Genomic DNA, 22,934 nt, shown 5'->3' with positions numbered 1-22,934 from the left:
CTGTTGCGTTTGGACTGATGCATGTTTTTCTCAAGCTCTTTATGCTGTCGAGTGTTTATTTACCCATGCAAAAGAGAAACGAGCAGCTTTTGATTATGCAGAGTGAGTGCAGTAAATTGTGTTGAGCCCCGCATTTTAGAACATAAAATTACATAATGTGAAGAAATTGTCCATATTTTTAATTCAAGAGTAATATAAGATTACAGGATTTTTAATGTTACCAGTTATGTTGTATTTAGCCCGATATTCCCATCAGTTTCTTCTAATAATCACAGATACAGTATATACAGGGTTGTGAGGGTTACTTTTGAAATGTATTCCACTACAGATTACAGAATACATGCTGTAAAATGTAATTTGTAACGTATTCCGTCAGATTACTCAAGGTCAGTAATGTATTCGAAATACTTTGGATTACTTCTTCAGCACTGGTAGATTTTTTCACTTGTTCTGACTATAAAAACTCTGCCAGTACAGTAAGACAAAATACACATGTTAAAAATACATTCTCTGAAAAACCTAAATATCTTATGCAGTGTTGTTTCTAAAACAAGACAAATCAAACTGATCTTGTTTTAAGGATTTTTAGATATTTTTACAGGAAAACAATACAAAAATTATCAAGAATACAATTTTTTCCCTAATATCAAAGGTCTTACTAGAAAAATAGAAATTATGATCCAAATGTCAATTTTCTTGATAAAAAAATATGATTGTGCCTGGTAACATGTGCATGTAAAATGGATAGAAATAGCATTTTAGCTTAGCGTAAAGCTGACAATTTACACAAGGTTTATTTCTATTTCATCTGCTCTAAACTTACTTCAAACTTACTTCTCTGTCTGCTCGTATGAATGTAACACTTCGTAAGAAAGTGTTTCACCGCTGTTCAAATGTACACTAAACCCTGTGCTTAAAGAAATGGGGGATGGGATATAAATAGTCTACATCAGTGGTTCTCAACTAGTTTTGATTTGGGAACCAGATTTAACATTGGACATCAAATGGCAGCCCACCATAGTAAAATTTTTACCTGTATTTAATGCATCCTGGGTCACATTTTCTTTTATCTTGCATGGTTTTGTTCATGGTTTAAGTATAAAGGTATGTATCAAGTGACATTAATTTTCTTGTTGATGTCAACAACAAACGATACAGGAAGTTTTCTCTCCCCCCTTTTAAAAATTGAAGAGCCTATTTATTTATATAACAGGATATTTACTATCCCGTTTATGTCCTAATTTCAAACATCATTCAAACAGAACATATATTACACGAAGGAGGTCCAGACTTTAAAGCCCTTTATGTACTTGCCCTTATATTTACAGTACAATGACATATAGACCAATCCTATTGTTTACAAAAATTTCAGCACATGCGCTGTACGTTGCGGCAGAAAGCCGATAAACTGTTGCGTTAGATTTAACAGATTAGACGATTAAATGGAATGACACAAATCATAAATACACAAATATTCTTAGCTATACAATTATTATTATGATTTGGGTTTTTTATTTGTGACTGAGACTTGGCTGAGTGCCGGTGATATAAGTCCCTTTTCTAAACTTGTACCCAAACACTGTACATTTTTAAACTTCCCCAGAACAACTAATAGGGGTGGAGGGTTAGCATCTGTTTTTACAAGTAATTTCTGCTGTTGGACTCAAAAAACTGAGATGTATTCTATATTTGAAGTATTATTGTTCCATTTGGATAAGGATCAAGCATTAGCGATTGTGGTGGTATATCGTACACCAAAATCAAACAGAGATTTTTTTTTAATGAGTTTTCAAAATTCTTAAAGTTGTTAAATATGACAGACTCTTGATTGTTGTGGATTTTAATAATCATATTTGTTGTGACTCAAATTCCCTGGCAATGGATTTTATTAGTCTTATTGACTCCTTTGACTTTGTCCAAATGTTGAAAGGATCCACCCATAAACAGGGTCACACTTTATACCTTGTTTGCAGCATGGTTTTCTATATGTGACCTGGAAATTTATGACTTAAGTTTATCGGACCAAAAGCCTATTGTGTTTAACTGTTCTCTCTTAGATCGAATCTCACAAACCAAGAAGCCGGCATACTGGTCTTGTATGTTTAATTCTACATCTGGTGATGACTTTTCTACCCTTGATTGTCTTTCCAATAACTTAAATGCAGGAGAACATCTTATGATGTTTAACTCTATTTGTAATTACATTTTAGACTCTGTAGCTCCATTGAGAGAAAAATAAAATAAAAAAACCTAAGTCTGAACTTTGGTTAAATAATATTACACGGGCACTAAGACGGGCATATCGAAGAGCTGAACGGAAGTGGAAAAAAGATAAATTACACGTTTTTTTGAAATTCTGTAGCACTCATTGAACAGATATCAAAGAGCAGTGAAAGCAGCTAAATCTAAGTATTTCTCCAATATTGTAATGAAAAACTGTCACAGACCAAGGACTCTTTTTGCCACCATAAACTCCTTTGTGATAAATCCTTCTGTTACTGTTCATCTTGATGCTTCAATTCGAGTATGCGAACATTTTCTTAATAAATAAAATAATTAACATTAGACAGCGTATTGTATCTTCAAATTATGACCCATCTGATCCTCCTATTTGTACTTTTTTTTTTTTTATTAATTTGTTTCTCTTAATTCAATACAAGATATAATTAAGCTACTGAAACCTACTATGTCTCCACATGACATCATCCCCACACGCTTTCTTATCCAGGAATTTGACGTTGTTGGTCCAAGTATTTTAGTAATAATAAACAAGTGTCTCCTCACAGGGACAGTTCCAGAAAACTGTCAAATCTTTGCTTAAACAAATCTGGACTCGACCGTCTTCGCTAATTTTAGACCAATTTCTAATTTATCTTTTATCTCCAAAGCTTTTGAGAAAGTTGTTCTAATTCAACTGCAAAGCTTTCTAGAGCTAAATAGTACTTTTTGAAGTATTTCAGTCTGGGTTCGGGAAACATCATAGTACCGAATCTGCTCATTTAAAAGTCTCTAATGATATCTTGCTTTCTGTTGACTATGGGTACTATGGATTTAAGCACTGCGTTTGATACCGTTCACCATGGCATCCTTATCTCTCACCTTGAACACTGTGTAGGCATTAAAGGTCAAGCTTTAAATTGGTTCAAATCTTACCCGGATGATAGAACTTTCTCAGTTTGCATCAATGGGTTTTCTTCGTCTAGATTTACTTTGACTTGTGGGGTCCCTCAGGGCTCCACTCTTACCCCCATTTTGTTTTCATTGTAAATGTTTCCTTTGGGATAAATTGTTAACAAAAATGGAGTGTCGTTCCATTGCTACACAGATGACACTCAAATTTATTTGCCTCTGAAGCAAAAAGAAAATCATGGTTTAAAAATAAAAGAATGTTACATTTATATAGTGCTTTTCTGACACTACACTAAAAGCGCTTTATACAGTGAACAAGGGACTCTCCTCAACCACCACCAGTGTGCAGCATCCACCTGGATGATGCAACGGCAACCATAGTGTGCCAGTACACTCACCACACACCAGCTATTGGTGAGTTATAGAGTTACAGAGCCAATTCATGGATGGGGATTATTAGGAGGCCATGATTGAGAAGGGCCAATGGGGGGAATTTGGGATTTTTAATGACCACAGAGAGTCAGGACCTCGGTTTAACATCTTATCCAAAGGATGGTGCCTTTTTACATTATAGGGTCCTAATACTGGGGCATTAGGACCCACACAAACTGCAGGTGAGCACCCCCTGCTGGCCTCCCTAATACCTCTTCCAGAAGCAACCTTAGTTTTCCCCAGGAGGTCTCCCATCCAGGTACTGACCTGGCTCAACCCTGCTTAGCTTCAGTGGGCAACCAGTCTTGAGCTACAGGGTGATATGACTGCTGGCTTTAAGGTCTTTAGCTGCTTGTCTGTTGGATATTAAAGCATGAATGTCCCTGAATTTCTTAAATCTTAATGAGAGTAAAACTGAGATTGTATTTGGGCCTCCAGGCATCTCAGGCAGCATAAACCACATTTTGGGCGTGTTGGCACCCCATGCTACACCCGCAGTGAAGAATGTGGGTGTTATATTTGACTCTGCACTAAAATTTGACAAACATTTATATGCAGTAGTCAAATATAGTTTTTTTTTTTGTTTTTTTTTTCAATTAAGGCTTTTAGCTAGGGATGCACCGATACCACTTTTTCTCTTCCGATCCGATATCGGAAATCTCAGTATCGGCCGATACCGATCCGATACCAGTGTTGTTTTTTTGCATAATCAGTTTAGAATATCTTTACATTATTGTGTGGAACTAATTGGTTGTGCTCTTTTTTGTAAGATATTTTCACTTTTCATTCACATTTTCATAGTAATGTCTAAATTGTGCACCTCTAACTTTTAAACCCTCACACTTTTATTTTGACATTCTGTACTCTCCAAGAAGTCCTGTATGTGTCTGTTTGTTGGCAAGTTCACAGTAGTTGAATGCACCTCCAGTGCCATTCTTAATGCATATTATAAGTGAACCGAACTATTGAGCATCTACATCCGAGATGTTGTTCGTGAGTAGCACTCAAATATTGCACACCACGCGAAGGCTAAAAATAGCCGCGAGTGTGTGTGTGTGTAAACAGAGCAGCGCCATTCATTGACGCGCTGGAGCTGCGCATGCATTTTATATTTACTTATAAAACACGGCCTTTTGTGATTCACAGAGCTATCGCATGTCTTCAAGTGGCTTTGACTAAAATGCACAAGTCATATTAACTACTACAGTGGTGTTTTTATGGTTCTTTTATGTCATTTTTGGAGCTTGACAGTAACGAACATGACTAACACAGTATCGGATCAGGATCGGGCTTGTCGGACTGATACCCGATCCATCTAAAAGCTTCAGTATCGAGGCCAATACCGATTCAGGTATCGGATCAATGCATCCCTACTTTTAGCTAAGGTCAAAAGCTTTTTATCACTTGAGTTTGAGAGTGTGATACATGCTTTTGTTTCATCTCATTTTGACTACTGCAACTCACTTTATATAGGAATAGGCACATCTTACATTAATTGGTTACAGTTCAAAATGCAGCTGCTAGACTTCTGACTAACACCCGTAAATATGAACACATCAACCCTGTTTTACTTTTGCACTGGTTGCCAGTCCGCTACAGAATCAATTTTAAAATTCTAGTATTTGTTTTTAAAGCTTTAAAAGGATTGGCACCCATCTATCTTTCTGACCATTTGCATACTAGTACACATGTCAGACATCTAAGATCATCGATCAAAGACTCTTGATGGTTCCTAAATCCAGATTCAAGTCGAGGGGTGATCGTGCTTTCGCTACAGCATGCCCGAATTTGTGGAACAGTCTACCGCCATCTCTTAGAATAATTTTGACAGAATCAGAATTGAAATCAAAGATAAAAACTTCTCTCTTCAAGCTGGCCTACAACTAATCCCAGAGCCTGTCCTTGGTCGGTGTAAATTTTAATGTGCTATGATGTCTTTCCTTTTTGTGCTTTGGGGTTGTACAGTGAGTTGAAATGATCTCCTCAGTCCAGTCAGCTTCGTTGATGGCTTGAAGCCACAGCCGTATACAAGAATCCTCAAAATCATTTCTCAACAACGGAATCAGATAAAAGTTTACTGTTTGCGGACGATTTCCGCCACCACTTCCGTGTGTGACATAAGCGGTGTCATTGTCAAAGGATTGGTCTATAATCACAGGTAAAACCATAAATGTCTCCTCATTACCATGGTTAAACTAGACTTATTATTTGACAAGATCAAAAACAAGGCTATGACAGATAAAAGCTCAGTCATGTTGTACTGATCGTTCAGCAAACATTCTGTAAATTAAAATGTATGCCAACAAATTTCCAGTGGAAAAAAAAAAAAAAAGTAGGTTTTTCAATAAGGACAAACAGATGAGAAGGAAAACATAAGTATTAAAGTTGACATGGCTCCAGAGATTCAGATTTGGGGACAGTTTTTGTCTAGTTCTGTCCAGTCATTCCACTGAGCAACGAGTTCAGATTGTCCACTACAGTTGACATGATCTAATCTGACGGAGATGCTTATACAGGCAGAGGGAGAGAGAAAAAAAAGAGATACAAAGACAGAGAGAGAGAAGCAACAATAATGGACCTGTTCAGCTCTGGAAATGAGAATCCAAATGCATGAAGGTAAGATAAAAAGAGAGCTAGTCCGAGTGCAATCAAAATATGTTCTTGTCTCTGAAAAAGCGCTATTTAATTAATCATAACCACATTTTCCCTCTCTGCCTCTCTAGCTTTAAACCACATTAATTCAGTGTCTCATCAATACTGAATTAACAATTAAAAGAGTTTGATGACATTTTTATATATGAAGTGAATAAACATGGCACTCAAGTAAAATCTGTATTCAATTACAGAAATTTCACGCAATGAATAGTGACTTCCCTATTGCCGGGAATTCTTTTGCCATGATCAGACCAAGCAAGTCCAAAAACTCAGATGTTCAGATCAGATCCACATGGCGTGGGCATCAACGAGCAAAAGGAAGTGAGAATAAGAAAATGGAAATTAGTGTACATCGTGGCAGGAGATAAGCAAAGGGGAAATAATCATCAAGCCATGTCTACAACAGCCAACAAGGTTGTTTCATTCAAGAATCTTATTTAAGCAAGTAAATACTGTATATATATTACACCATGAAATTCCATTTAGCACTGCAGAAACTGTATGTGCTTTCACATGTTTAGTGATTTATATTGAATTAATTCTGTGACTACAATTTAACAAATGAGATATGGGTGACAAATATGTAGCGAAAGCAAACAAAACAATTCGAAAGTGTTATGTCTTTTTAAAACCTTCTAACCTTCTAATTAGGTACATTACGTCACTCACAGGAGACGGCGCAATCCTAACAACTTGTGCACTATCCCCACTTCCTCTGCTAAATTACTTTCTCTTCCTATCAGTTTTTGGAATTGCCAGTCTGCTGTCAACAAAGCTGAAATCCATTGCTAGTCATTCAGGTCTCAATATTATGGCCCTGACTGAGGCCTGGATCAGACCAGAGGACACTGCCACACCTGCAGCCCTCTCCACCAACTTCACTTTCTCCCACATCCCCCCGTCAGACTGGAAGGGGTGAGGGAACGGGTTTGCTTATCTCCAGTGCATGGAAATGTATTTCCTTACCGTCTCGTGTGACAATATCTCCTTTGAATCACATGCGATTACTATCACCCACCCTGTTAAAATCCATTTTGTGGTATACCGCCCCACAGGTCAGCTAGTTAACTTCTTGGAGGAGTTGAATGTGTTGCTCTCTCAAACTACCCTGAAGATGGCAGCCCTCTTGTAGTACTTAGGGACTTCAACATCCACCTGGAAAAACCTCAGGCTGCAGACTTTGCTTGCCTTATTTGACCTCAAACATCTCTCAACTGCAGCAACTCACAAGTCAGGTAACCAACTGAACCTCATCTACACACGTAACTGCTCCACTGATCATGTACTTGTTACTCCACTGCACACTTCTGATCACTTCCTTAGTTTCATCCTTAACTTGCCTCCTGGCGCAACACACTCCTCCTCAGGTCTCTTTTCGGCGTAACCTACACTCACTCTTGCCCTCTCATCTCTACACTATGGTGTCATCCTCGCTTCCTCCCTCTAACCAGTTCTCCTCACTTGATGCAAATAATGCTACTAACTCTCTATGCTCCACTTTAACATCTTGTCTAGATAACATTTGTCCCCTCTCATCCAGGCCAGCCCACACTACACCCTCCACCCCCTGGCTCCGAAGTTCTCCGTGAACATCACTCTAAACTCAGCAGTGGAGAGGAAATGGCACAAATCGAAAGATCTTGCTGACATGTTAGTAGTACAGATTATGCAATTAAACAATCAACATGCACAATCATTTTGCACGTTCATCGTATTATTGTAGTTGCAGCTTATTATTGAGGCATAATACATTTTTATGCCATGTTGCATAAAAGGGCGCTATTTTAGTTGCTGTTGTTTTTAACAACTGTTTCTGTTCTCAATAAAGCTCATTTTGGAATCTTTGGAGTTTGGGGATTTGGAAAGAGGGGCGTGGCTAATCCAACAGCTCAGTCTCGTGGAAGTAGAACGTCTGAAATCGCTTACAGAAAACCCAGAGTCTAAATCAAAAACAGGTGAGTTTTTTACCAACATGGGCCTATTTGTTGCAATTTCCTAAATTTCATGCTGAAACATAGAGAGTGCAATCACTAAATCAATATACATGCTTCATTTATAATAATTCATTCATTCCTTCACCATTAAGCACAAAATCCTGTGGCTCAGCGCAAACAGGAACCTTCATTCTAAGCTAATGTGCAGGGGAAATTCCTATGAATTCCTCTGATTTCTCAGTAACAGACTTAAAGGGATTTGACGTTGCACTTTTCTCTTGAAATTCTTGAGGAATCAGAAAACAAACTAGATGAAGATGACAATGTAGCAAAGAATTTCATTGAAGTAAACAAATGAGCATGCATTCTTGAATGAAGATAATGTGATCTAGCTGAACCTTAATCCTGGGCAACTTTCTGTTTTCTGGAAAGTCAGGACAGGATCTCTGGCCTTGAATACCACAAAGTAGCCAACCCCCATCCTATCAGCCCGAGGCATTTTCAGAGTCATCCTTCCTCCCCCTATGTCAGCACTAGGATATTTCCAACCTATCCACATGCTAAAAACAGATAGGCTTGACAACTAGGGGCCAAAGACATGACCACGGTAACAGTCCTCATGGGATGTACTTACGTAAGAGGTCAGCACAACTGGCTTTTTGACATATCAATTAAACATTTTTTAAAGCATGCAGTGCTGCGGTTCCTGTGCAAGGTGAACAGAGAACTAGAGCTGTCTTCAGAGCACATACAGTAATAGAAAATTATTTGGTGAGGAACAGGCCAGAGTCAATTTCCTTTAAAAACAGCCATATTACAAAACAGGTTTGATCGATGAAGCGAATATCTATAAGAAAATGTTTGATGCCATGTATCAGTGTTGACTGCACAGATACTAAATCCACAGCAAAATAAGTTATTTTGTAAAGGAATTTCACCCGAGTTGACTGAATGCAATGAGATTGTGTATTATAAAATAATGGCAAAAAAACACATCTTTCTATTGAGTTGTCCTCACAGGCTAGACCCAAAAATAGCACAAACAGTGAAGTTTGATTCATGCGCAAAAGACTCTTTTGAATCAGTTCTTTTAGACCCCATCTACACCTGGTATTTAGATGCGTTTCGGGTGACCCGATCATAAGTGGTCAGCATTAAATACAGCTGTAAATGGGGTAAAAGAAGTTTTGTGATCGGATCACAAAAAAACACATACGGTAGTCAAAAATGCATTTGACCACATCGCATGAGGTGTAAACGCTACTCTGTCCCGAACAGCAGAAGCACCACCCCTAACCTGTCAATCAACCACTGCGCTTAAACAAGAGTTTAAACTTTACCGGTTACGAGCGGTTTTAAAAAGGAAATAACCGTCCGTTTGGAAATTTGAAAAAGCAAATACATACCCAAGCACGAGAAGTTCACGGATCTTCTTCAGTGTGTCCGATTTCAACATGCAGTGACACCGATGACAGGCACAAACATCTGAATCTCAGGTGCTCCACTAAAACAACCGATAATTCTGCTGGAAATGTTGAGTTTGTGCTAAGATTAAATTTCAACTGCATCTGTGAGAAACAGTTCATTGTTAGCACTTTCTTTGTCTTTTTTTCATGCAGTAACACAATGACATAGTGATTCATGTCATCATGAAATCAGAGACCCTCCCCTTGAAATCCAAACACAAGGTCACAGGAGACGCATTTAACTGACTAGGTGTAAACAGTGATGCATCTCACCTGACCACGTGATGTATCTAAGACGCTATTATATAATGTCATTGCTTACTACTCAAAGCTCAGGCTGAAAAGGTATTATCCCTCTAAATCATTATCAGTCTCACGCTGTTATATGTACCACAATGATCCAGTTGCAACAATGGGAAACAGTTGGAAGGTAAAAATGGCTCACATAAACTTCAAAAAAGATTATTACGCAGGGGATTGATAGCACTTTTACAATGTTATCATCATGCCATCTGCGATGAGCAGAGAGAGATTAACAGCAAACACCTACACAAATCCCTCTTGGTGCAAAGCTAAATTTTATTTTTTACATTACCTTCATCATTCAGACAGGCTACAGGGTAAATCTGTGTAAATGGTAAATGTTGGTTAATCCCTCAAACACATTGTGTGTGTGTCAATGTAAATGTCAGCCCATACTTACATGCTGTGAAGGGTGAAAGAGACAAAGGTTTTGCCATAACAAACCTGACTTCCTTATAAAGCGGAAGGGAGAACACAGTGTTCTTTACCATGACATGTTATGTGCATAGGTCAAACAACAGTCTGCATGTTCAGTGATTAATATATGACAAAAAAAGGATACAGTCCCAGATATCAAGTGTAAGATTAGCATGCAAGAACTGTTTTTCTCTGTCTACACTGCTAGTCTGTGTTCTCGGTTATGTAGGGAACATGGGCCCCATGTCCCATGGCCATGCTACGGTGCCTGGAAAGTTAAATAGTTGAAAAAAAATGCCCACGAAGGGGACCAAGAAGGGTACGTTTTTAACCAAATTGCACAATGGAGCTTCAATGCTCACATTTAGAAATAACAAAACAAATAGTCTTAAGATGTTTTGTATGTCACCATCACGAGCAACCACACAATGAAAAAAATGTGTGCTTTATTTCACACCTGTGTTGTTGTCTAAAAGCCCCATTTACACCACCAGCGACTTTGTTGCTTGGTGTCACTAGACTCTGCGATCTTTGTCACTAGTGAGCATTCCTACTGTTTGTAGATGTAACATTATTTGAGGACTGCATGTCTGGCCATAGCTTTTGAAAATTTGATCACGCATGAGACCTAATATCGGTAAAATTAAGATATCATTACATTTTGACAAGGAATCAGTTCTCTTGTCTCTAAAAATTTACATTCTGCAGTGTAGAGTGTTTTATAAAACATGCAGCGTTGTTCAGTGCATTAAATCGTTAACAAGATGTTCAATCTATCAGGAATGAATGAATCAAACTCACTCGGAATGCAGAACGTTTCTGAAATGCTTTTCCACGCATCGTTTTATATATATCCATGCATGTGGTTACAGACAAATGATAAAGAACAGTAAAAATCCCCCACGACTCAAACTTCTCCATCTTGCCTGCACTCGTCTCCAGTCTGCCAGGAGACAGATGAAGTGAGCTCCGCTGTCTTCACTCTCATTGGTAGTCGCTCGCGAATGCGGCTCGTCAGTTGTATAAAGGTGAAACTTTCTCAACTTGTCTTATCGCTCTCCACAGCAATCTCTGTCGCCAACGGCCGAGACAGCTCATGTCACTGGAAGTCACTGTGCTCTCATTGAAAATGAATGGGATCATGTCGCCGTCTCACGTGATGTAGCTGGCAGTGTGAACTGGGCTTCAACGTAGATGTCGTCTCTGGCAATCATGTTGAGCAATGTAATAGCGATTTATTTCATTAATCCGTATGTTTAACTATGTCCTCAAAAACAAGAGTAAAAGCTCTATACCAACACACTGTGATGCGCCATGCTTGTTTATGTTTGAGGTAGTCACGTGAAACTACCACATAGACAGTGACCCGTTATGTCACCATTCGGCTCTCAGGTCAGTGGAAAAGCACGGGCAGTTTACTCCAGATTGCCCCGGCCGTGAACCAGCGGAGCACAGGCTCAGCACGAGAACCATCGCAATTTCAGTGGAAAAGGGCTGTGTGTTACACTAAAAGATTTTTTTTTTCTCCCAAATAGATCAATTGAGTTTTAAATCAACAAAACCTAACTCCCTACCCTAAACCTTCAAACTAAACTGTACCGATTGTGTCATATAAAGCAAATGTGCGAAGAAAAACAATTGCTGAAGCAACCACTTCATTTTGTGGTGATTCTATGACACTTTCAACTTGTGCAATTTGATCACACCTGAAAAGGCTTAATTGTGTTGGAGGTAGCCTAATGCAATCATTAAAATGTACTGTCTAACAAGTCATGCACTATAGTAAAAGTGTTTAGATGCCATAACATAGAACTGTTAGAGGAACAGAGCAAAAAGTGTTCATGAACTGATAATCTGTAGTTTTACTTGCGATTTGTGTGGAAGAGAATTAACGTCATTTTAACGTCTCTAGTTTTCATTTTACCAGGAATATATATACACAGTACTGTGCAAAAGTGTTAGACACATAAGATGTTTCACAAAAGCATTTGTCTTAAGATTTATATCTTCAGCTTTAGTGTCAATAGGAAATATAAATGTTAGACTCCCAAACATTTCTTTTGCAAATGGAAAAGAACAGAAAAGAAGAACAGGGAGCCTTGCAACAGATGGCATGACCCCCACAGATCCCCCCACTGAACAGAGTCAGTCTGGGATTACATGAAGAGACGGAAGAAATGGAGGCAGCCTAAATAGATAGAAGAACTGTGGCCAATTCTCCAAGAAGCTTGGAACAACCTATCTGCCAACAACCAAGAAAAACTGTGTTCCAGGTGTACCTAGGAGAATTAGTGCCGTTTTGAAGGCAAAGGTGGCCACACCGAATATTGATTTAGCTTTTTTTTGTTTACTAGACTTTGTATGACATTAAGTGATAAATGAAAACTATTTATGGCATTAGTTTTGAAGACTTACTATCCAACATTTTTCACAAGTGCCTAAAACTTTTGCAGTACTGTATGTGTGTGTGTGCGTGTATATATATATATATATACACACACACACACACACACACACAAAGTAGAAAGGTTGGCCTTTTTTGAGACAATTTCTTTCGATACGGAAAGATGCCTCATATTTATTCAAACTGCCCCAAAGGCTCAATTGAAGTCTATTCTGAGATCCATCCCATAAATAACGCATAATAAAGTAATCAGAACTAACACTAATAATGTGAGGTTTTTATCAGCTGTGAGTTTGTGTGCATGCGATGCAATGCAACTCGCTACATTTTTTTTATACTCACATTAGGCATACAACTTCAACATTATTTCAACTGCTTTAAAAATCCTATTTTCCCCTCTACTTCACCTCTTACATGGTGACCTTGGAAGTGAAAATGAGAGCCTTTTTCCAGTTCACATTTCTAGACTGCGGCCTGCCCATGGATTGCAGTGCAAAAACACAATAATACAAGCTCTATAATCAGATGGTATGAAATTGGCAGTGAGTTCACAAGCTAGCCTGTTATTAAAATCATCAATCCAACAGGCGGTTTGGCTGGCACAGGGTGGAATCGCTTTCTTGTGTCACCCTGTATGATGTCAACATATGACCAACCCTAATCCACCACCTGTCCATTGTGGATGCCACATCAGCCTGGCAGAAATGTAGTGAGGACACAAAAAGCTGTGCCACATAGCTATTGAATATGTCATGGGTGTTCTCAGAATATCTGTGCTCGATAGAGATATTTGACATCAGCACAGAACTGATCTTAAATGCTATAATACTGCTTTGATGTACAAGTTGTGTTTTAATATTTAAACTGATCAGCCATAAGTTAACTGACAAGGCAGCTGTTTATCAAATAACTGTAAGCCTACAAGCTGAATAATGCACAAATGAACCACTGAAATTCTAACAATTACATGCAACCAGAAATGGCTACCTTCTCAATGAAATTCATGGCTATCTCTGTACATTATGTACCCTACTTCCCCCCAATGTACATACACTGTGGGCAGCTGGTGGTCCGATGCTCCTTTCAACAGGCTGCCAGCACATCTCAGTGTGTATTTTAACTGACTAAACCAATCTATAACCTATATAAATCGTATCTGACTCTATTTGATATTTTTCAAACGTCTAGTAACACAACGCATGCAAACATCCCACAAAAACAGAAGAGTGTCTTCTGAACTAGCGTTAGCATCTAGCATAAAGCTATCGTGAGAGATAGAACGGCAAATGATGTCGCTGTCAAAGTATGATCAATCATTTTATTGTGCAGCTTCACCGCCAGATATATTAATCATTTTTATTCATTAAAATAATGCTATGTTTTGACTCACCAGCACAGGAGAGTTAAAATGACGCACAGCAACAACACGCGCAGCTTCTTCATTATCTTCCCGCGGGGACCAACATCCTCGCTTTTTATCTATTGTCCTCAAATACTGACGACAAAAGCCAAGACTGGCTGATAACGCTAATTGTTTACAACTGTATATAGGCAACGGGGGTGTGTTTCGAGATACATAACAAACACTTGGGGTAGTTTTTGTCAAAACCCCCGCTGAGAAGGGTTAACTGGCTGCTTGATTCGCGACTGCGTATACTGGTGCTGCTGTTGTTGCTGCTTCGGCTGCCCAGCGCTAACTCCTCCTGCTGCCCCGCCGTCAGCCAATAGGAATCGAGTATTACACTCAACTCCGCCCACTCCTCGAGGTCCAGATGAGTTGGAAGATTTGTCATCAGCCGCGTCAGCTTAATGATAAGAGGGATTAAAAACAACGCCAAATCATTCATCTTGGAGAATAATTGAGCAATCTCACTACATTTAACTTGACGCTGACTAAATTCTTTATTGTGATAGTCATTTTCGTGAAATTATGATGACTCACCTTAGTGTGTCGGGCTAAAAACAATTCCTCGACTAAATAAACACTATTTACATGTTCGACAGTTCATTTATAAATTCGTTTGAATACAAATGTCCTTTTGCAAATAATTTCAAAGAAACCATTCACTCAGTCTTGCGCCCCCAAAAGAACGTTTTAGATGCAACACTTTTGGTCTTACACACCAAGAGCAAATTTATATGCTAGTGATTTGTTATATGTGGCGAATATTACAACAGATTATTATCATTTTTCTTTTCCACTTTAAAATTTCACAGGTTATGCTAACTGTAGGCCTATGTAATCAACATGTTGGTATGTGATCACTTCATTTTGTTATCAGTTAATTACCTAAACCTGATTTGGCGTGTCTGATGCAAAAACGAGTCATCTGTCATCTTCAGTGGCATTCTGGAAAGTACAGTCAAAGTTACTTTCAAGGCAAGACAGTCCACTCGTTGGCCATCTTGGGAACGCAGTCGGGCGGCTTTTTTTCTTTAGATCGCAACAGTGCCCGCCCACTTTTTCAGCCGTCTGGGTTCAGGAAGTATTTTCCCGGATATTAAGACAAAGGTGCAAGGCTGTGTACTTAACATCTTTCATGAGGGCATAAACTACAATCCCATGAAGCATTGCAAATGATGTCATTGAATACAAAGGGATGGGAATATATAAAACTATTGATTTTAGGTTGTTTATTATAAGTATATAAACAATATATTTTTACGTTTATTGCAGAATATTCCAATATTTACAAATATATCCTGTAAGTAGTTTAAGGGTGAAGGGAGACCGACTCTGTTGCTTCATTCACAGTACATCATGGGAGCGCGCAGTCGCTCCGAGGCACATTTCGCAGGTTTCGTTGGCCGCAGTTCTCTGATTGGTGGATCCTTCTCTGCTGTACTATTGGTTATGTAGTTGTTTACCATGAATTACGCTATCAAACATGATTTTTAAACAATAAAGTTGAAATAATGCTGACGGATGGCTTCAACGGAAGCATATACCATCAATGAACAACCTGTGAGCTCACGGTAGGTCACTCTTTAAAGGTTATAAATTATCGTTGAAAATCAATTAGTCTATGGGATAAATGAATGGGATTTTTACTTCCGGAACCAGACTGTTGCGCTTTATTGATTTAAGTGGCGTGAAAGTACAGCTCCTAACTTTTTAAAATGTTAAAGTCCGAAATCTCCAAAACGGTTTGTCAAGATTATAATCAAAGGACATATTTCCTCACAGCAGTTAAATATGACTACAATCATATGCTTCTTTAGCTCAGATCATGCAAAAAAAAAAAAAATCTATTTTTCAGGCTGGTCCAGCTATAGTGTATGCGCGTTTTCGAGTTGACTGACGTCACGTCAGGTGTCTGAATCTAAAAGGTGATTGGCTCTTTAACCTGTAAGGCGGGGCTTCCTTTTCAACATCCGCCATATTGGACGTTCCAACTTCTACCATTAATTTTAATACAAGTGCTTTGTATCGGGCTAAATAGTGCTCTGGAACAGTAGTGCGCGGAACGTGCTGCATTAAAAACCACATATCCCATAATGCAACATTTTAGGACGTCGCGTAACACGCCAGTGGATGTTTTACGTGTATATAAATATTTAATGCACTCGCGTAAAAAGCTCTGTTCCATGAATTTTAGATAAACATTATTAAATAATTTCTTCAAAGGAGAAAGTGCACGTGTTGACAATGTAGTGATGATTAATAACCTCTCTTAAAATGAGGCGGGGTCCTCAAGTTACAGCATTCCCAACTCGGTGAGCTGTCCCAAACAGCTGCTGAAGTGTACAGAAGTGCAGTTTTCATCGGTTGATGATAATATTTTTTGAGGTGGTGGAGCATGGAGGTGTTCACAGTGTGTGTGGCGTTTTTATCATTGTTTGTGTCAGTGATCAGCGCTTTCTCTCAGTCTCTGGACAGTGACTTTACTTTCACTCTACCAGCCGGACGCAAAGAGTGCTTCTTCCAGAGCATGAAGAAAGACGCTTCACTAGAGATCGAGTATCAGGTACTTTCATCCTGTTATTGAAATCTGCTACATTGGAATTGACGTCAACTACGTTGTAAGATCTCGTAACTGCAGTGTCGTCCACCTGTTACCATGCAAATAGCGTCAAATACAAAGAGATTGACCTTTCATTGTACATGCATAAGTCAAATCTGATTAATTTCAGGCATCTAAGTGTATGTTTATAGTTAAGTTTTTTTTTAAGGTTATGGAAAATACAATTTGACAAATTTTTGACTGGTAGTGTGAAACATCTGCTTATATGCTTGTTGCAAAACAAACTGCAATGATGTTACTCTGTCACAGGACTGTAGCTAATGGGGTGAAAGGTGGTAACTATTCTAGGGGCCCAGATGTCCAGGGGGGCCCACAACACATTTTAAACTGTATTTTTCATGTGAAAGGGGCCCAGAGCAAAATACAGTAAGGGAGCCCAGAATTCCTTGCTACGGCCCTGCTCTGTCAAATGCTATTGTGAAAATTAGACTTGTGACACAATACAGAAGTTGTGGCGCTAAATGTCATTTTTTTTTTGGATACGAAAAGTACTGAAAGGGTTGCAGTTCTTCAGACTTGCATATTGATTCTGTAACTCACCCAAAGTAAACAGAAACCTTCATGTTGTGACTTGAGCATGAGGGCCGAATCAGCAAATCCTTCTGTCGACTCCTCATTAATGGTAATCCATGTGTCTCTCTGCTTGTTTTCCTACAGGTTCTAGATGGTGCGGGTCTAGATGTGGACTTCTACTTGCATTCACCCAGCGGTCACGTTCTGGCCTTTGACCACAGAAAGTCTGATGGGGTTCACACGTACGTTCTGCATGCAGACACATTGTAGTCATACACACAGACTCTAATGCAAGTTTTTGAATGTGCCTGTCTTTCTTTTCTTTTTATGTGGCCTGTGTACTTCAGAGTGGAAACCGAGGAGGGAGACTACATGTTCTGTTTTGATAACACATTCAGTGCTGTTTCTGAGAAAATGATCTTCTTTGAGCTGATTTTGGACAATGTGGATGAAGGAGAGAAATCGGAGGACTGGAAGGCATATGTGCAGGGAGCAGATCTTCTGGACATGAAACTAGAGGACATCATGGTAAGAAAGATCACATGCTTGTGAAGGCTTCAGCAGTGTGGAAAGTATAAGTGTCTGTTCACTCAACAATTAAATTTTTTTTTACTCATCCTCATGTTGTTACAAATGCTTATGACTTTTTGTCCTATCCGTGGAACACAAAAGAAGATGTTAGGAGGGGCCTGGGTAGCTCAGTGGTAAAAGACGCTGGCTACCACCTCTGGAGTTCGCTAGTTCGAATCCCAGGGCGTGATGAGTGACTCCAGCCAGGTCTCCTAAGCAACCAAATTGGCCCGGTTGCTAGGGAGGGTAGAGTCACATGGGGTAACCTCCTCGTGGTCGCTATAATGTGGTGAGTTCTCGGTGGGGCGCGTGGTGAGTTGAGCGTGGATGCCGCGGTGGATGGCGTGAAGCCTCCACACGCTATGTCTCCGTGGCAACGCGCTCAACATGCCACGTGATAAGATGCGTGGATTGATTGTTTCAGACACGTGAAACAAAAAAAAAAAAACAACAAAAAAAGATGTTAGGCAGAATGTTAGCCTCAGTCGCCATTCACTTTTATGGTATAGACAAAAAGATACAATGAAAGAAAAAAAAAAAGAGTGGGAACAACATATGAGTGAGCAAAAGATAACAATTAAATTTTTGGGAGAACTATCCCTTTTAATATTTATTTGCAAAACTGTCTGGTTTCCTACGCTCATAGAAACCCTGGAAATATCAGGTTAAATACAAAATTTTGATTTCCAGGCCTGGAAAATTTATTAATGAACAGTTTAATCCATAGATTGCTCTTTCAACACTTACTTTAATATTAAAAAAAAAAAAAAAAAAAAAAGTAAAAGAAAACGGCATGTATCCTCTCTATGCACCTCGTGTATTACAGGTGACCCGGCAACAAATACATTTTTTCGATAATTTCTATACAATTCAGCTTTAAACTGCTCAAACACACATCACTCCCGTAGACTCTCGTTGAAAAGAAAACAAACGCTTGTCAGAGAAATGGCGCACGGCAACAGGTGCTAAAATAGGATTGATCAGAAATACTTTTAGTGAAGGGTCAATTCAAACGTGGTATAAACCTGTTTTATAAGGTACATGATTACAGGTGAAATTAACATTTGTGACATTCATGGTGAAGACATTTGTTTGAACCAAACTAATGTAGATGAACACACACAGCATGTCAAGATGCAATGCAATGCAGCACAGGTGGTGTCAATGTGACCCTGTCTGCTTATGAAATGGCACACTGGTAATGGAGAGGGGACACCTTGTCAACATGAACAAGCACAAAATTGTATAAACTGATTCCATATTAAAGCTGAATTGAGTTGAAATTACACACTCTTTCGCTAGCAAAATGTTTTTTTTTAAATCGATTCCAGAAAACTTCCCGGTCTTGTTGCTGTACAAAATGAGTTCTGCTCCAAACATAAAAGTTATACCATTGGTCGAGCCAGTGCTGCTATATTGGGCTGGACAGTATGCTCAAACAAACAGCGCAATGTTTTGATAGCACCACGGTGTTACACTTTTTGATGAAATCAACCTACAAATGGTTTACTTATAGTTGACTCTGCATATTAAAGGAATAGTTCACCCAAAAATGAAAATTCTCTCATAATTTACTCTTCTTTATGATTTCTTTCTTCTGTTGAACACAAACAAAGATTTTTAGAGGACTATCTCAGCTCTGTAGGTTCATACAATGCAAGTGAATGGTGACCAAAACTTTAAAGGTCCAAAAAGCACAAAGGCAGCATAAAAGTAATCCACACGACACCAGTGGTTCAATAGATATATTTTGAAGCGACCCAGCTGATTTTGGGTGAGAAACAGACCAAAATGTAACTCCTTTTTCACTGTACATCTTGCTATTGTGGTCTCTAGGCACGATCACGATTTTAAGCTCGATTACACTTCCTAGCGCTTTGCGCATGCATCAAATGCTAGGAAGTGTAATCGAGCTTGAAATCATGATCACCAAGGAGACTGCTGACGTCAAGATGTACAGTGAAAAAGGAGTTACATTTTGGTCTGTTTCTCACCCAAAACAGTATCGCTTCAGAAGACATGGATTAAACCACTGGAGTCGTATGGATTACTTTTCTGCTGCATTAATGTGCTTTTTGGACCTTTAAAGTTTTGGTCACCATTCATTTGCATTGTATGAACCTACAGAGCTGATTATTCTTCTACAAATCTTCATTTGTGTTCTGGTGAAGAAAGAAAGTCATACACATCATGGATGGCATGAGGGTGAGTAAATGATGAGAGAATTGTAATTTTTGGGTGAACTATCCCTATAAACTGGGATATGAGAAATAATTTTTATATTGAAAGATTACGCACATCAGCCTTAAAGTCAACATGTAATGGCGTTCGCAACCCATTTTACTTTAGTGATGTGACATTTCTGATTGAAACGGCACAATTGACTGGATTTGGAAAGTTTTCTCTGTATAATCATTGGTTGGAGGGGAGAGGTTAAAAAATATGGAAGCTTGATTATGTCAGCCGAAAAGAGAACTAGAATCTTCTGTCGAAAAGGTTTTTATTTATTTATTTTTTTTTTGTCTCCCTTTCCAAAACCCTAAAGCTTTCTATCTGAACTGCCTTGCCTTTCAAGGATTGTGTGGGAACATCTGCAATTTTACATTCTGAGGTCTTCTTTTTTAGGACACCATCAACAGTGTGAAAGCTCGTATAGGCAAGAGTCTCCAGATCCAGACAGTACTGAAAGCCTTTGAGGCACGTGACCGTAACCTACAAGAAAGCAACTATGAACGGGTCAACATGTGGTCATGTACAAACCTTGTCGTCATGGTGATCGTATCCGGGGTACAGGTCTACTTGCTGCGCAGCCTGTTTGACGACAAGAGAAAAATACGCACGTAGCCTCCCCCACTGCAAGACTGGAAAACACTCTTTTTCTTTCAAACTCTCTTAATATTCAGCTCCACCCTCAGTTCTTCCCATCAAAGTGTCCTTGAGCTGCCCTCCTTCCCACTTGTTTTTTGATCTGTCTTGCCTTGTGATGAACACAATTGTTTTATACTCTTCTCGAGTCAGGGACTTTCTGGTGCCGATAAAATAAGAGATTGAAGTTGATCTCTAAGCTGCTATGTGTAAGAGAGATCTAACCAGGATCATGACCTCCTGGATACTTTTAATTTTAAATATATATGATTGGACTATCAGAGAACTAAAAAAATTGTTTTTGGGTAACACTTTACAATAAGGTTGCATATGTTAACTTGTACATCATTTATTAATATTGGTTTATGTTCTTTTCTACAGATACATTCTTAACATTTAATGATGTATACGTTAACAGTGATGCATTATGAACTAACAGTGAACAATAGTGTATATAAATGTACATTAGCAAAAATTATTAAATGCTTTGAAAAAAGCATTGTTCATTGTTATTTTGATATTTAATGCATTAAATAATATTAAAAAGATAGTTCACCCAAAAATGAAAATTCTCTCATTTGGTCACCCTCATGCCATCTCAGATGTGTATGACTTCCTTCTGCTGAACACAAATGAAGATTTTAAGAAGAATATCTCAGATCTGTAGGTCCATACAATGCATTGTGATGGTGATTAGAACTTTGAAGCTCCAAAAAGCACACAAATGCAGCAAAAAAGTAATCCATATGACTCCAGTGGTTTAATCCATGTCTTCAGAAGCGATGTGAAATGTGTGGGTGAGAAACAGGTCAATATTTGAGTCATTTTTTTTACTATAAAGCTCCACTTTCACATTCGTCTTCTTTTGTTTTTGATGATTCACATTCTTCGTGCATATCACCACCAACTGGGCAGGGAGGAGAATTTATAGTAAACAAAAAAAAAGACATTGATCTGTTTCTCACCCACACCTATCATATAGTTTCTGATGACATGGATTAAACCTCTGGAGTCATGTGGATTACTTTTATGCTGCTTTTATCAGCTTTTTGGAGCTTCAAAGTTTTGGTCACCATTCACTTGCATTGTACGGACACAGTGCTGAAATATTCTTCTAAAAATCTTTGTTTGTGTTCAGCAGAAGAAGGAAAGTCATACACATCTGAGATGACCTGAGGGTGAGTACATGATGAGAGAATTTTCATTTTTGGGTGAACTATCCCTTTAACACATAGAAACTTACTGTAAAGTATTACATGTTTTTTTGTATAACACCATGTTTTATAAAACCCTTATTGACACTTCACTGTTAGTGAAATCTTGGCATTGAGATGCAGCATGTTTCGTATTTTTTGTAAAGGACTAGGCTAAATATTTTGAAATTACACCGATGTGAAGCATTTGTGGGAAGTAGTAATGTCTGATTAAAATATTGACTGTTTTGAATGCATTTTTGTATTGTTAACCACACCCTGTGCCAAACTTTTGTTTGTTTTACCTGTCTGCTACTGATAAATATAAGGCAAGCCACACCCTACATGCACCCAAAATGCTGTGACCTTTTTCTTATTTACTTTTCTTTAATATGAACACATACTATGCCAACTTAACACGCCCATTCTTAGAAGCCCCGGTCTGTGCCAACCTCTCACAGATGCAAGAGTTACTGGTAAGCAGAGCTGAGTTTGGCTCAGGCAGAATGTGAAGTAAGAAAAAGTCCTCCGAGCTCTATAAATCACTGGAGGCTTTAGCAACAGAATACATGACCTGGTATTGACAGTAGCAGCAGCAGCAGCAGCTCAACCCTTAAATGACAGCGGGGTCTTCTTACAGTTGCCTGGCAGGGGGTTAGCCTGCTAGACCAATGCATTGGCTTCAGTGTGGGGTTAAAGTTTATTCTGAGGCTGGATTCCTCTGATAAATATGCACTGGCATGCTGTGAATTTGATTGAAATGTTTTTAGTGCCTATTGCCTTGTTATCGCAGAAACACTTGGATGAACTATGCAGTTTGAGATTAAGGAACATCTTTTGCCACATTGCTTTCTCTGTATGGTGACGGTCAGGCTATTTCTGTGTTGTTACTATGACAACCGTCTTCCTCTAAGAGTCATTAGGCCTTTGGGGAGCTGTACACCCTGGAACAATAAATATGAAGTCGTCTTTTGATCAAGTCACCCACATTTGTGATTTCAATTTGATTTTGTGTTTATAATGTCACT

The 22,934-nt window shown here is 38.7% G+C and overlaps 2 protein-coding genes across 7 annotated transcripts in view; one reads left to right on the top strand and one right to left on the bottom strand.

Annotated features, from left to right (window-relative positions):
• Nucleotides 1–14,385, bottom strand: part of LOC127410372 (SUN domain-containing ossification factor-like) — an 80,902-nt gene extending 66,517 nt beyond the window's left edge. For 5 of the 6 annotated variants that reach the window (XM_051645595.1, XM_051645597.1, XM_051645598.1 and 2 more), the window contains exon 1: nt 14,131–14,385. In XM_051645595.1, coding sequence (XP_051501555.1) covers nt 14,131–14,183 — 53 coding nt within the window. In that variant the 5' untranslated portion in view covers nt 14,184–14,385. Of the gene's footprint in view, nt 1–9,556; nt 9,719–14,130 lie in introns of all 6 variants that reach the window. The other variant, XM_051645596.1, reaches the window with a different exon arrangement.
• Nucleotides 14,386–16,416: 2,031 nt separating this feature from the next.
• LOC127410409 (transmembrane emp24 domain-containing protein 5-like) lies at nt 16,417–22,263 on the top strand. The gene is made up of 4 exons (XM_051645666.1): nt 16,417–16,708; nt 17,423–17,520; nt 17,626–17,806; nt 20,474–22,263. The coding sequence occupies exons 1-4, from the start codon at nt 16,541–16,543 to the stop codon at nt 20,690–20,692; spliced, it is 666 nt and encodes a 221-aa protein (XP_051501626.1). The 5' UTR covers nt 16,417–16,540; the 3' UTR covers nt 20,693–22,263.
• Nucleotides 22,264–22,934: the final 671 nt, after the last annotated feature.

The sequence above is a fragment of the Myxocyprinus asiaticus genome, chromosome 19, assembly GCF_019703515.2.
Source record: "Myxocyprinus asiaticus isolate MX2 ecotype Aquarium Trade chromosome 19, UBuf_Myxa_2, whole genome shotgun sequence".
Classification (NCBI taxonomy): Eukaryota; Metazoa; Chordata; class Actinopteri; order Cypriniformes; family Catostomidae; genus Myxocyprinus; species Myxocyprinus asiaticus.
This window is presented reverse-complemented; position numbering and strand designations above follow the sequence as displayed.